The following is a 15900-nucleotide window of genomic DNA, read 5'->3' on the forward strand; positions in this document are numbered from 1 at the left end:
GACTACTTAGAGTGTAACCTATTTGGGGCAGGGACTGTCTGTGTATGTGCACAGCACCCAGCACAAGAGGGTCTAAATCTTGGTTGGGGTCTCTGGCTGCTACTGTAACAAATAAATAAGGGCCAAATCATGGCCTGGATTGTGTGGCAGCACAATGGGGAATACAGAGTCCCTTATTCCTTTGTGTCAGCTACCAGCATCACAGGTAGCTGTGGGGGAGGGGAAGTAGACTCCACAGAGCTCCCCTCCATACCACATAGATCTGTCAGTGTGCAGGATCTATACACAATGCAGGTTACTCCCCCTGGAGCAGTGGGGAAACTAAATCACAATCTCCCTTTTGGGTTACTCCAGCGGCAGCATAACAATGCTCATGGCAGATCACATAGTCACAATCTAGTCCTAAATAATCATTAAGCATGCCAAGTCTTCGTGCTACTTCTTTTTGTGTGTCCTATATGCAATATACTGTGGACTGCCCTGAATTTATCTGCTAACCATTTTGGCATACAGTTGCAGGAAATAGTTTTGATTTTTATGTATACATATAAATCAAAACTAAGGTATGAAATCACACTTACTTAACAAAAACTGGTTATAACAAAACATAAGTACTCTAAATTAGAAATGCTAATCCCTGCCATATATTGTCTAGTGCTAACACTATTTTTCTAAACACACTAACATTCACTAACTCCTTTATTACATTATCTAACACATTTGACATTTTAAAAAAATAATCAAGTTTATAATATGGAGAGACTTCCTACGAACACCACTCATCTTTCAGGTCATTCTTATTTCTCTTAAATTGACGCGTCATGGAATGTTAAGTGTCCAGGCAGTAACTTGATCATTTGCACTTACAGCACAACTGCTGGTTAAGTAAGCCATTGTGTTATCCAAAAGCTAAATTAAGGAAACATGTGCTTTTAGGGGTTAAAATGAAAGAGCAGCATTCTGGAGTAATACTGGGAATTGGGGCCAGCAGAAGAGTATTTACAGTGGATTACTAAGCTTCCCAAATCACCAAAGAGGTAAAGTCCAGCAATATAAGACTCCTTTGTAGCTAACTAAAAATACATTGTCAGTGGATTTGTCCAGTTTTATGTATAAGCAATACTTCTTTCACCTGAACTAATACTAGTAGTCATATAAGCCCCTTATTGCCATGTGCTGCATTTTTTTTGCTAATCTTCAAGGATTTAGCTTCTTTGCCACATACCTCAGGGCACCAACTGATAAAGCTCTCACTCTCCATTTTTCCAGGACACCAGCAGTGCGGCCTTGCAAAAAATGAAAATCGCTCAAGAGATTTAAAGGGGAAATTTATTTTTAAAATCCTGACTTGCAGCAAAGAGGTGGATTTAAAAAAAGCTTATCTATCAAGAATCAGTTTAAATTTTAATTCTATCTAGGGAGTCTTTCATGCATTCTAGCTTTAAAGTTTATCTTTTGACAGGGACTTTTTGCCAAGGTAATGGGCAGCTTTGTCAATTTAATCTGACCAAGTTTTTATTACTGTTGAACTCCTTTCCTTAAAATACATATATTTGAGACTATAACAAATCTTTAATAGTTCAGACTCCTTTGTGTATACATTTTATTGCTCTAAAGTAAATTAAGAACAGAAATAAGCAGAATACATAAAAATAGTTATGTATTAGGCCATGTAATGTGTGAAGAACGGCCAACATCTTTTTTGTCTGCATTTTACTCGTTGTTAAAATCTTTGGGGCCAAAATGTCCCAGATTTACAGAGGAAGAGGTGTAATGCATACAGACTAAAGAAACCATGAAACGTATTCTATGTATGTTGCAGTGGCCCAATAGCCAGATAAATCAATATGGCAGGTAGAACAAAACCTTGACCATCATCAAGTCCTCCATAACGCAGGGGACTGGACTAGATGACCTCTCGAGGTCCCTTCCAGTCCTATGATTCTATGAGGGAAGTTAATTCTCCAGAATGTTTGGAGTCTAAACTGAGAAGCTAAGTTTGCCAACTTTTGCAAAGATTTATTGCTCAAACACTAGAAAGAAGACAACAGACTAATCTCTTGCAATGGTGGACTCCCAAGTTCAGGCATTTATACTGGCCGTGTACTTGCCGCAAAGCTGGGCTGGATAGAAAGTGGCTTTAATGGAGTAGTTCCCTGCATTTCTATGATTCTATAGCCTTTCCTAAGTCAATAGGAGCTGTGGGTGCTCAACCACTTTGAAAATCAGGCCCTACTGACTAAAGTAAAACACTCAAAATGAGGCCACTTTTGAATATTTAGGCCATAATGACTATGTTTTGAAAAAAAAAAAAATTACCGTACTTGATCAGTGGTGTCCCTAGCCTCTGTTTGTCAGAGGGTGGAGATGGATGGCAGGAGAGAGATCACTTGATCATTACCTGTTAGGTGCACTCCCTCTGGCGCACCTGGCATTTGCCACTGTCAGCAGACAGGATACTGGGCTGAACAGACCTTTGGTCTGACCCAGTATGGCAATTCTTATGTTCTTCTTCTCTAATGGGGGAAACACGTTTGATGTCTTGCTAACAGAGAAACTTGTGGCCATACTGTACAATTGAGAAGATAGGAGGAAGGAACCTGAGGCTTATTTAGAAATATTTTTTGCCTTCAGAAGAACAACTAGAGCTTGGATAGGTAAGTAATGACTAAATCCACAATTCAAGCTAACACTGCTTATCATTATACCTTATATCTACCAATTTTTCCAGTAAGCTGTGGAATTCTACTAACTCCAAAAAACAGTTAAATTTTATAAAACTGAATTTAGAGCTCACGAGAAAGCTGTTGTATTGATGACCCTACAATCAGAAGTCTATTCATCTATGGAACAAATGTGCAGCAATGACTATTGTAAGCTTCTTTACACAGTGCTGTAAATCTGTCTAAATTCTGACCTAGAGGAGTCACCTTTATCAGTAAAGGCCAGTTGGTCAATGTTGGAACCCTGGTAGCTCAGGTCAGATGTAAACTGGCCTCAGACAATCCCAAGCTTCAGTTTTGAAAAACTGAATTCAAACAAACATTTGGCAAATCTAAAACTACAGTGGCTCTGTCCAGTACTGTTGGACAAACCCAGAAACGTACATCATACCCACTTTTAACTTTGGTGACTTGTCATAAAATAAAGCCAGGTTATCTATTAGCATTTTTCCATTGAATTTTCCTGGAAAACAAAATGTTGTGATGAGAGTGTGGGAGCAAACGTAAATAATTTTTCTAACATGTAACATGCTGTTAATATCTAAACAGCTTACTTTGTCATGTTTGTGTTTTTCTTTTTCTCTGTCTTTCTTTTCTTTCTCCTTTCTCTCCTTTTCCTTCTCCTTCTTTTCCTTTTCTTTGTCCTTCTCCCTTTCCTTCTTTTTCTTCTTCTCTTTTTTGTCTTTCTTCTTCTCTTTAGGTTTTTCTTTTTCCTCAAACAGTTTTTCGGGAAGCATTGTGGACAAGGAAGTCAACATGGTAGGAAGTCTCATGGCGGTATGGGTGCTAAACAAAGGCAAAGGCATTTCTTTGGGAGGCAACACAAGAGGTGCTGAGGGACCCTTTATCTTATCTTCCTTACCTTTATCTTTAATTTTCTCTTTGTCTTTCTTATCTTTATCTTTCTTTCCTTTTTCTTTATCTTTCTTCTTATCTTTATGCTTCTCTCTCTCTTTTTTGGTATTGCCATCTTTCAACTTCATTTTTGTATCAACATCATCAAAGTCCTTCATTTTGAACTTATAGGGATCGAGGTCATCATCTTTGAGTAGGTCTTTCCATTGAAACTTTGCTTCCTTGGTTCCTGTGTCTTTATCCTTCTCCTTGTTTTTATCCTTATCTTTGCTTTTCTCTTTATTTTTCTCTTTGTCTTTTTGTTTTTCTTTCTTTTTCATTTTTGTCTTCAGCTCTTTTTTCAGCTTCTTTTTCACTTCTACTGATGAAGCCAGCTTGGTTTTCTCCTCATAGACTTTGAGCAGAGGTTCCGGTGTTGGTGGTGAAGCAGAAGGAGAGGAGAAATAAGGAAAGTTTGGAGGCGGATTAGAAGGTGACCCCATCTTTGCTTTTCGAATGACCTCATCAATTGAGTCATCCATTGTCCATGAAATGTCTGAGCTTGAAGTCCCACCTGAGGGAGGCAGTGGGATGGCTCCTACCTTATTTAGACTGTTAGCAGAAACAGAAGCTTTAGGAGTTGGAGTCTCTGAAACAGAAAGTCTTTTAGGGCTAGTAAAAATTTCCCCCTCTGATTCTGAACCAGAGGAAAACTCAAAAGGATCAGGTTCTCGTTCTGCACATGCACGGGCAATCACAGCATCAATTGAATCATCAATGGTCTTGTCCATCACTGCCACTTTCTTAGATGGATTTTCACTATTTTGTTTCCCAGGCTCAGGTGGTGTTTGCCCTTGTTTTACTTGGATGTTCTCTTTTCCCATCTTTTCACTTAATGCAGCCAAAGGGGTCCTACTTGGAGTTTCAGGCTTGACTGCCACTTGGGAAACGTGAGCTGGAACCTTTGGACTTTTAGGACTTTTTGGACTTTTGGCACGACCTGGTGATTTTTTCTCTTTGGATCCAGTTTTTGGTGAACGTATGGGACTTCCAATAACTACTGGCACTGGAGTAGCTTTAGGCAGTTTAGTCTTCTGTCCTGGAGAACCAGTTTTGGCCTTTGTTTTAGGTGCAAATGGTTTTGATTCTAATGTTTTAGGAGCTGGCATCTGTGATTTTGCAATGGGAGCCAACATTGGTGGTTCTGGTGAAGGAGGGGGTAAATCTGTGCTATCTTGAACATGAACTGGAGAAAGCATTGGTGGCACCTTTTGAGTGTTTATTGAACTGAGAGGTTCACGTGGTTCCAATGCTCCTTCAATGGTGTCCCCTTTAGTGATAGCTAGTTTTGGTCGTTTCATAGCAGGCATTTCCTCAGCTTCAGGACTTTCTAAGGGTCTCTTGCTCAAGAAGTTTTCATCATTAACTGCCTCATCCTCTTCCATCTCTCCTTCCTCTTCCAAGGGAACCTGCATGGCTTCTGCTGATGTACCTCCATCAGTGGGTACCTGTTCCTCTTCCTCCTCTGTTATAAGAAATAAAAAAAAGTTACTGGGATACTTTAAAAATATGTTAAAATATGTTATACAGGAACAAATAAATGATTGGAAATGAATAAGTATCAAAACAGTATTCAAACTGTATTTGGCTCAATGTTATCATCATTTGCTAGCTGTTCCGTGACCTACATGAAGCAAGTGGAGCAATTACATTTAGTGACTGATAGACATCTGTCTGCAACACAAAATCCATCCTCACAACTGATACAAACTGGAACCTTTGTTGGAAGTCTCAAACCAAGGATCAAATGGGCTTGAAGATATGTCTCACCCATAGAGAAAGACCCTCCAGAACAGGTTTAAGGCACGTTGACAGGGGAGTGAAGGGAATTTCCACTGCTGCTGTATTTTGCTTCACCTGTTCTATGAATAGGACTTGGTCAATTTGTCAGGACTTTGGACATTTAGTGAGTGCTAAAAGCTCACCCAAAAATATAGCTGCCACTTCACCCACAAGTGAAATGATACTGGTATCACTGAATGATATTGCATCCAAATATTTTGTATACCATAAAAAGAAAGTTTTCAATCACATATTAGTTTTTCTCACCCTCTCGGAATCTCACTGTAACCCATTGGAGATGCTTGGGTTACAAACACACACAAGCACCTGGCTGATTCATTTAAAAAAAAAAGGGGGGGGGAGTGGAATAGTAACAAGGTTTTCTATTATAATAAAACAAATCACAAAGTGTACAGCCAATTAAATAAAATGCAGTACATTTAAAATGTATCCCTTATTTGTATGCCCACAGATTTTTGATGGTCAGTTAACTTATAGGAGTAATATATGATTTTCTTTCATGCTTTTCAATAAACTATTTGTATACTTCTTGTTCACCATGCATATAGCTCCCGACATGAGACTTTTTGTCTACTTAAACATACTTTCTCCATGTTTTTCTTGCAACAGCATAGCCTAATGATTAAAACAGAGGACTAAGCTCTACCCATAATATTTGTTGTCTGCCAAGAAGGGTTTGTGTACATGGGGAAATTTTACCAGCATAACTATAGTGATGTGATCATACTGCTACCAGTACAATACCCCATGTGGACAGTCTTAAATAAGTAAATTTTCCCCATTTACACAAGCACTACTTCACTTAACCTCCATGCCTCAGTTTACCCAGCTGCAAAAATGGTACATTTATCTTTTCTCACAGGGGTATGGTGAGGTTTATATTATTTTTGGAAGGTGTTTTAAGACTCTTGGATGTAGGACACAGTACAAATTGTTTATTATGGTGAAGTATAAAAAAAATCTGCCTTTTTTAAATGAGCAGGTTGTCTTTTTAATAAATATTTAAAAACTGAAATAAAATGCTGGAATTGTTTAAAGCCATTTAATAAGATGCTCTTTAAAAAAAAATCCTTTTGGAAGAGTTTATTTTCAGGTTTTCTGAGCTGATGTTTCTTTACTGCAATGTGTCAATACTCTGATTTAGGAGAGTTGAGTCAAGAGTCCTGGGCTAAAGCTTGAATCTTGCCAGCATCACAAATTAAGTAAAATAAGCTGGCAATTCTGGCTTTTGCCAGGGCCCAGAGGATTTACAGCAGCCAGCCCAGAGTGGAAACTTTGCTTGAGTATAAAGCCTTCCATGAAAAACAGAAAGTGTTAGGGAGTTAGGTTTGCTTGGCTGGGCATTCACATCCTATTTTTTAAATATTAGAGGGGAAAACTGACAGATCACTGTTGACTGAGTCTGCAAAGGCTACAAATAGATCTAAATGATGGTTTATGTTTCAGGATCATCAAATCAGTTTCAATCTCTGTCTGCCTTGCTGTATGAATAAGCTCTGCCCTTATGTTCCAAACTGGCATGAGATGAAGGAGGAATAAATATTAGATCATTATACAGCATCGATGGCAACCACGCTGTTGGGTGCTGTGTCTATTTCCTCCCAGGCCCATTATGCATGGGTCCCCATCAACAGTTTATTTTTGTTTTAAATACCCTAAGTAAAAAGAAAACAAGATGAAGTTCAACAGCAACATTGTACTTTAAAGTCAAAACTATCTACTTATCAAGGTTACAAGAGTGAAAACACAACACAGCCAAATCCAAAATGATACGAGAGGCAAGGAATGTTATCATTCTCCTTTTAGGGTTGACACAAAATGTTTTATATGGATAAAATTAGGTATGTGGAAGTATATTTTGCATTAATTGAAAACAAGAAAAAAAGCTGCAGCAACCAACATTGCTCATAGGTTGAAAAGGGTTTTGAAAGATATTTACATTTACTAGGAAAACCAATCATTCCCGTGCCAAAGATTTCCACTCAGTATCCCAATTAAACAGCTGATATAGCATGCCCTAACAGAGAATGGTGGAATATTTGACATTGACAGAACTTCTTTCATCCCAGGCACCTCTCACATTATATCCATACAGCAACACGGAACTATAGCAGCTTCTGAAATTAAGTGGAATAGCCAACGCTGCATAGGGTTCTGCATAACAGTTTAGGGAATGGAGGCAGGAATTTTGTACAATTACAAAGAGCAAACCCCTACTCCTACAAGACACATTAAGTCCACATGCAGCCAAAGAAGCTTCCATTTTTGAAATCCTGCCTGGAAAGCCAATAAATGGAACTCAGATGGAGATGAAGGTCTGAGATAACCTACCCATCTTAGGGTCTTTTATTAGCATCTATCAGAGCAGTACCTAAACATTTCCAACCTGTTTACATATTCAATCTGAGTCTTTCAGTCCATCACAGCAGATATCTGGGGTCTAGTTCCAGCTCCACCACATACTTTCTACATGACCTTGGGTGACTCACTTAACCCCTTGGAACTTTAGTTGCCTTATCTCTAAAATAGGGTGATGATATTTTATCGCCACTGGGATTTGAGTGAGGTCTCAGTAAATGAGGGTTGGGAAGTGCAGAGACTATTAAAGCTCAGTTTGTAAAAGCGAGACTAGAACTGAGTGCCTCTTGGCTCCTATTCTCATGCACATTGTTGTAAACCATGAAGCCATGGTAAGAGAACAACCCACCATCCTTTTTATAAGAACTGTGACTGCCTGGAAAATTGTATGGGCAAGTTCAGAACAATTCAGGGGACTACGGAGGTTCATAAGCATTTAACTAATGACTCGGGCTGGTTGGGAATTTTTCTGACAAAACATTTCTCATTGGAAAATACTGGTTTGTTGGAACAATGTTTTTATGGAAATGGCCAGTTTCAACAAAACTTGTCAGGAAGGTTTCTCAGGTACAGTATGGAATTTCTGGTTAGAACCAAATAGAGAGACAGCAATCCCCACCCTACAACAGCCAACAGACAAATGTTGATGGCAGTCGCCTGGGATCTGAGAGGTCCAGATTCAAGTCCCTGCTCTGCTTGATTTGGAGTACAGATTTGAACCTGGGTCTCCCACATCAATGCCTTAACTACTGAACTATTGGCTATTCTGGGATGGGTCAGTCTCTCTTTTTGTGAACATTTTCAAAAGCTCTCAAGTTTTTATTCTATGGTGGAACAAAAATATGTCAAAACCTCAAATTTTATTTTGTAAAATGGAAGTGTGGTTTTACGGCCAGCCCTACTACTGACACACACAGTGCTCTTTGGACCTGCTCAGGTGGCAATTTGGAAACACCCATATTTCAGTCAAATGAAACCCAAATTTCACTTGGAACAAGGCCATGTACTGATCCTCCATGAGGGCTATTTTCCTGCCAGTGGGCAGCTTTCATACCTGAGCCATTTTAGCTGTGGTCTGGGTGGAAAAAAAGGCACGATTTTTTAATAGAGAAAGTCTGATCTCTCAACTGTCCTCTCAGTCAAAAAACTATCGGACCATTTTCGTTCAAACAAATGTGCACTGGGGCAAAGATCAAGTATGGAAAAATGTCACTCTGAAAAGGTAATTTGCTTGACAATATTATGAGTATTTGAAAATGTGGGGGGATGGATTATAATGCAACTATTTTTCACCCTTAGCTATATCAGTCACTACCAAGCACCATTCAGTGTGCAATCCATTGTAAACTGAACTGCTTTTAACTCTCTTTTGCTGTGATCTCCCTCTATCTACAACCACCTTATGAACACTACTGCTCCTGAGTCAGCATCTACAGGTCAAATGGATATCACCTCAGCCATCTGCCCTAATAACTCTCTCCTGCAATGAAAGGAGACTAGAGCTGTTTGGGAGGTTTTTCAAGATTACAGATATTTTTGTAAGTCAAGAGAGTGCTGAATCAATATTAATACATGCATTACTAAGGCTATACTGAGAAATTGTTTATTATACTAGCTGTTCACCTCTATAGTATCTTGGTTCAAATGTAGCTCAGTACTCTCAGTCTGACTGTGAATGTGAATTTCTCCACCACCCATGTCAAACAATCAGACAGCAGTCAGCCCATTACTCTTGTGAAGTCCACTATTAAAGGACAGCAATTCTGAATGTAGTGTATTAGAAGAGAGATGAGGGAAGCTTGTACACTGCCTGATCCTACCTAATGTGGACAGTCTCTCACATTCGTGAAAGGAAGGATGGATTATCTTTAGGTTAAGGAACAAGCATGGGAGCCAGTGGATCTGAGGTCTATTTTGGCTCTGCCACAGAACTGCTCTCTGACCTTGAGCAAGTCACCATCTTTATGTACCTTGGTTTCCCCATCTGTAAAATAAGGATAATTTCACCTACCTCCCAGTCATTTTGTAAGGCTTAGCATAAACGTAGTATTTGAGATCCTTGGATAGAAGGTACTAGAGAAGTGTCAATAGAAGCAGTAAGAAAGCGTCAACATTTTTAAATGATGGTCTCATTTGCTGAATGTTGGAATTTTTTATTTAAGCTGAACAGATTTAAATCAGCAAAAGATTAAAGCTGCTGAACTTTATTTAACAAATGCATTTAAAGAGGCACAACTTTTTTCCTTTGTGCACCATGTTTCTGTACAGCAACATGGACTGCTAGGGTATGTCTACAGAGCAGCTGGGGGGAATGCTTCCCAGCGCGGGTAGACAGACATGCATTAGCTCAGCTCAAGCTAAAAACAGCAGCACGGCAGGAGCAGCCTGGGTGGTGGCTTGGGGTAGTTGCCCAAGTACAAACCCTTCTGACCCCCTCTGGCAGCTAGCTTGTGCTGCTGCAGCCACACTGGTATTTTCAGCACTTAGCTTGAGCAGAGCTAGCATGTGTCTCCCTCCCTCCCAGGTGCTGTGTTGACATACTCTTAAAGGCCAAGTGGTTTCTGAATACATATCTTGTTAATTTGGCTGTGGCTCAGCAGTAGGACAGCAGCTCTCAGCACTTCTATGATGAGTTTCCAAGTTCATGGTGATGTTAGGACTGTTTGTCCTTAAAGTTGACACAAAGGCACAGTAGCACAGAAACTGTCTTGATTTCTGAGACAGGGCTAGTGGTAGGGCTAGTTGCACTACTCTTTCAGCAACCCCTAGCTGCCTAATACAGAGAAGGCCGAGTTTTACTCTTTCAGGTGAAGGTAAGACAAAAAGGTGGCAGGCAGCTATCAAATGGGGAGGCAGGAGATTGAGGGGAGAATGCACTAAACTCTGGAATTAAGAGGGATGCAACAGCCTACATTCATACTTCAAGTAGGGAAAATAATGACATGCATATACAATTACCATACTTTTGGACATAACCGGCTATTATACTTAGGATCTCCAGAGCTCAGAGCACAAGCTCACAAGCTGAAGGCAGGAGAGTCTAGCGGACATACCACTGGACCGGGACACAAGACGCTGTTCAGCTCCTGGCTCAGTTACATACTTACTATGTGACAGTGGACAAGTCACGTAACCTATCCTGTGTCTCAGTTGCCATTTATCAAATGGAGAATCAAACATCATTTAATTATTGTGAGATGCTCATATACTGTGGTGATAAAAGCCAAATATGTACCTATGTAGAACAGAGGTCCCTCAGCTGAGAGCTGTGGCAGAATCATATCCTCTGATACTGGCACAGAGGTGGACAGACAATACACACTGAACAGAACATACCAACAATGCTTTTACTATTATGAACAAAACCAAACTGATACAATGTTACTGTTAAGATATTGAATGCAAAAAGTTCCATATAAACTAACACTGCTTATTTGCATGAATTTTGTCTTATTATATTTAGTGATAGCTTTAACCTCCGAAATACACCATACCAGACCCAGTAAGATAAATTATTAAAATATGTTAAAGAGATCAGATAGTTTCTATGAGATCGGTAAGTGCTTGTCTTTTTTATATTTAAAATCTTACCCACAACATTTTAGCAGAGTTTGCACTCTTTTCTTTCCTAAAAGAGTGCAAAGGTGCTAAATAAAGGCACATTTATTTAACATACTGGACTGTTCACTGCAGGTATTTCCCACTGTGTAGTGCACTGGGGGAGCACCCAAGTGTTGAGATTGCAAATGTCAGAGTCTGGCAATAAGGCTGGCAGACTTGTTGAGCCCTTTCTGTTCCTTCCTTCAAGGAGCTACATAGGAGGACCAGCTGGCTGTGTGCAGAGAGAGTCTCAAGGCTGAAGAAACATTCAGCTCTATTCAAAGTTACATTTTGATTAGCATGGTAGACAGCAGACCCTACATGTCTGGTATGCTATTTTCACTTGTACATTTCTTAATTTTAAGTGAATGTGGTATTCATGAACGGAGGTAATTTAGCAGACCTGAAACAGAAATACTCACTCTCTATTTCCTAATCATTTTCCTCTAACCTGACAAAGCACACATTCCTCACTGAGGACCAGCTCCAGGTCAAGATTAAAATTTTATATTCTGAACCAATTTCAAGCTAGTCAAGAGCAAGAAAAAAACTGGCAATTTTTCCTAACATGTGAAAAATGTTTTTTCATGCCCTGACTCAATAATGGCTGAACGATTTTCTTCAAACTCAGAAACACACACACTCACCTATTGCTCAAGATAAAGTATGAGATTAAGCCAAAAGATAATTTTGGGGAAAAAGTTTTAAGCTATTGAAGACAAGGACTTAGAATGAATCTAACTATAACATCCTAGCCACTATATTATCTAAATCAAAGTACTAGACATTTGCTAAAAGTTGAATGTTGTTTTCTTATGGCACAATAGCTTTTCTCTCTCTAACTTGTAATAACTATGGCATTTCCCTAGAAAATGTGCTTGTACTCACTAAAAGAAATTGATAGAAGAGTAGCAAAATAATATCCTGACTTCCTAAAAGCATATTAAATCTAAACCTCCCTCACCAAGATTCTTACTGTGAAATATGAACTTAAAATGATGCCACGTTTACTTCTGTGAATTTGGTACATTTCAATACTTATCAAAACAAGTGACCAGAATTAGAGACCGAAGCCAACAATTTTTCTACAAAATAGATACAGTGTTGGTAGACTTCCCTCACACCACACCACTAGTGTTCCTCAATCTGTCATTCTCGGGACCACCTTTGAGGGCAGGGAAGAAGGGAAGTTTGTTTTCTTTGAGACTTGAGGTTTGTGTTGAGCCTGCCAATAAGTTCCCTCCATCTGTGATAAGAGTCGTTATACTGTAGACATCTGTCCACTGGATTGAAACCACACATATATATACTGAAATCAAGATTTTTCAAGAGTGGCTAGTGATTCTGGGTGCCTAACTTAAGCACCTTAAAGGGACCTGATTTTCAGAAAGCAGGTGCTCAACACTTTCTGTAAATCAGCCCTTGTTTAAGGTGTATCAGTTAAATAACCAAAAAATTGGGGCATCCAAAATTAATAGTCGTATTTGAAAATCTTGGCCCAAGATTTAGATGCTAACTTTCTGTAGTATTAATCTGGGCTGGACTGGAAGCTGTTCAACAGAGCTGACAGGCTTCACGTTCCTTTGTCAATCTTCTACCCGTAGCTCTCAAGATGTCAAAGTACTTCCAGGTGGTGTAAGGAGCCCCTTCTGTTACAGTGGTGAAACATCCATTGGTCTTCAAACATTGATGCTAACTGTAGCCCAGTCCATGACTTATGAATTTCCAGACCAATTAAGATAAAAAACAACATCACTTTTCACCCTGCATGCCTTCTTTGTGTTCTCTGTCAGTTCTCTGTAAGTTTCTTTGGTATAAAGGGAAGGAATAGATTTTTGTTGGTAAATGTCAATTTCACTGTACAGACAAACCAATTCCATCAATAATAAATGAAATGTACAAATAGGCAAAGTAAGAAAAATGCTGCTTGAGAATTTATTGGAATTCCATTTAAGGATATTTACATTGTATATTTTGACATATGAAGTTGACTATTTGTGTTTTAACCGTTATAAAGATGTAACTTTTTGAATGTCAACGTCTACTGTCATTAAATAATTATTTTCTGACCCCTCTCATAATTTCTTGCAACTGTGAACATTTAAATTGACAAAAGTTGAAAAAAAATACTTAAAACACTGATATATGTCGAAATTATTTTAAAAAATTGAATCTGCCAAGCCTAGGAATAAAGTCAAGCACAATCAAATTTGTGGAGACCAAAGCAGGAGTAGCAGCAAATACACAGTAAGCCAGAAATAAACTGAAATGGCTAAGAGCTTAGAGCATTGGGAGCTTTCAGCTGTAAGTATAATATGTGCATGTAGTTTTTTTGAATGCCCACTAGTGGTGGTTCTAATTACAATATTTCACACAACAGGAAATGTTTGTCAGACTACATTACCCAGACTTCTTAAATGACACACCCAATTTCCTGGTAAGGAGTGAAAAACAAAGTGTGGCAGATTGTTATCAGTGAAGTTCACAATCTCTATCTAACCTTACAAAATAAACATCCTACGTTTGTGCAATATACTGCAGGCAAAAATATGAGAATCTATATTAAAAAATAAAATGGTCCCAGAGAGGAAAGAATTTACTTTTACTTTGCCCCCATAACATAGGCCTTATATACACATATAATATATATATATAACATTATGAGTCCCATAGCTGCTATGGATTGGAAGAGAAAGGAGCCATAAAAAGATGTCTATCTTAAGAAGTGACCCACAAAATAAAAAGCTTGGGAACAGTCTCCCTATAGTCAACACAATATTGTACTAGGGTCTTTATTTTTGTTTTTTTTTGGTCTGTTTGGCATCATTCCAAATAATTTTTGATAACGTTTCTTCCCTGCGATATCCAAGCTACAGTGTACTCTGAAAGTCCCCTTGTTCGGAGGCAATTACTAAAATACACAGCATTGGAGTCAAAGGCCTCAGTGACAAATTACAAATACAAACAGATTTTGCATGCTTTTTGTAATAGTTTAATTCCCTCACTTCATTGTCCTACCTATGCTCCAATAGAAAGACACTCTGCACACAACTTAGTACAGTACATGCACATGGGTTTACATTTTCTTTCTTTAAAAGAACATATTTGACTGTTTTAAAATGAAATTATTAGCAAAGACAAGCTAATTAGGCAATGACAATTCAGACAGTACAACCAATCAATAACAGAGTACATTAGCAGGACCGACAGAGGTGTGAAGCTGATGTGTTATAAATCGCTATATACTGACCTGTAAAAATGCAGTGTTTCCTTAACATTCTGCACAATAAAAAACTAAAATGCTATATAAGCAAGCCAACCTGAAATGACACCTAGTATTATAAATGGCCTAATCTATATGTTAATACTGTTGTATCACATAACTGCAGCAAGACTAAGATAACAATATGACTTTGGGGTTTCTATGGCTACATCCTGGGCTAACGTGCCTGAAAGGCCTTGCTGCTGACACCACACAAGCTTTCTGAGTGCTTCTCTTTGGTTATTTATGATATGATTTATGATAACGACAACATCTCCTATTTTCTCCCCTCGTCAGATACAATAAATTGCCATCGTTAATCACCGCTCTTGGTTAAGCTATGATTACAATAGTATAAAAGGGCCTAGCTATGGTAATATTGTGTATTAAGGTGGGTTTTTTTTCCTTTATAGAAATATGCACAAGTAGATCTCTTTAGACAATGTCAATATCTAGAGTATTTTAATAATCTTCCTGTAAGTAATTCTGGAAGAGAATTCTATTACATCTAAGATTCTGTATTGTTCCTCTTGCAAAGATCAAATTTATGATCTAAAGACTTGAAACCCACAGAGTTTCTATTTGTATCTTACAATTCTCAAAAGTAATACCAGGGTTTTATATGTATTTTTCTTGACAAAGTGAAGCAGATGGTCAACCTTTTCACCTACGTTTCTAATCTTATCGGATAAACTTTTAAAATGAGGAATAAGTATCACAGATCTTACTAAAAACAAACACTGAATTCATATACACCTTTTAAAAGAGCTTTATACATAAATTCCCTTACATAGCTCTATGCCATTACAGCTGAAAATACAATATTTTATGTCAGACTCTTATTACTATCCAGTATTAAGGATATCCATTCATTAACATTATAATATTTCATATGTAAACTACTTATTCTTGCTAGCCCAGAATCAAACTGGCTATTTACTACACTATTCTAGCAGTAGCTAAGCTAGCCAAATAATTCTTATCTGACATTCTTGAATTTCCTAGGTTTCATTCACAAATGAGTTCCTAACCTCCCTGTAGGCATTCAGGTACTCTGAATATTGAAGAGACAAACTATTATTGAATATCGGAGTAGAGCTAAGAAGCCCCAGTCAGGATCAGGGCTCGATTGTGTTAGACACTATACAAATGCATGCAAAGTCTGTCCTGAAGAGTTTACAACCTGTTAAGACAAACAGAGGGTAGGAAAGATGATATAGTCCGAGGCATGCGCTTATTATATTAATGAACATATTTGCA

The 15900-nt window shown here is 38.3% G+C and overlaps 1 protein-coding gene across 1 annotated transcript in view; it reads right to left on the reverse strand.

Moving 5' to 3' along the window:
* Nucleotides 1-15900, reverse strand: part of TAF3 (TATA-box binding protein associated factor 3) — a 141367-nt gene that overhangs the window by 24701 nt on the left and 100766 nt on the right. Inside the window, exon 3 of the mRNA XM_048836639.2 lies at nt 3278-5082. Coding sequence (XP_048692596.1) covers nt 3278-5082 — 1805 coding nt within the window. The remainder of the gene's footprint in view (nt 1-3277; nt 5083-15900) is intronic.

Source organism: Caretta caretta, chromosome 1, assembly GCF_965140235.1.
Source record: "Caretta caretta isolate rCarCar2 chromosome 1, rCarCar1.hap1, whole genome shotgun sequence".
Classification (NCBI taxonomy): Eukaryota; Metazoa; Chordata; order Testudines; family Cheloniidae; genus Caretta; species Caretta caretta.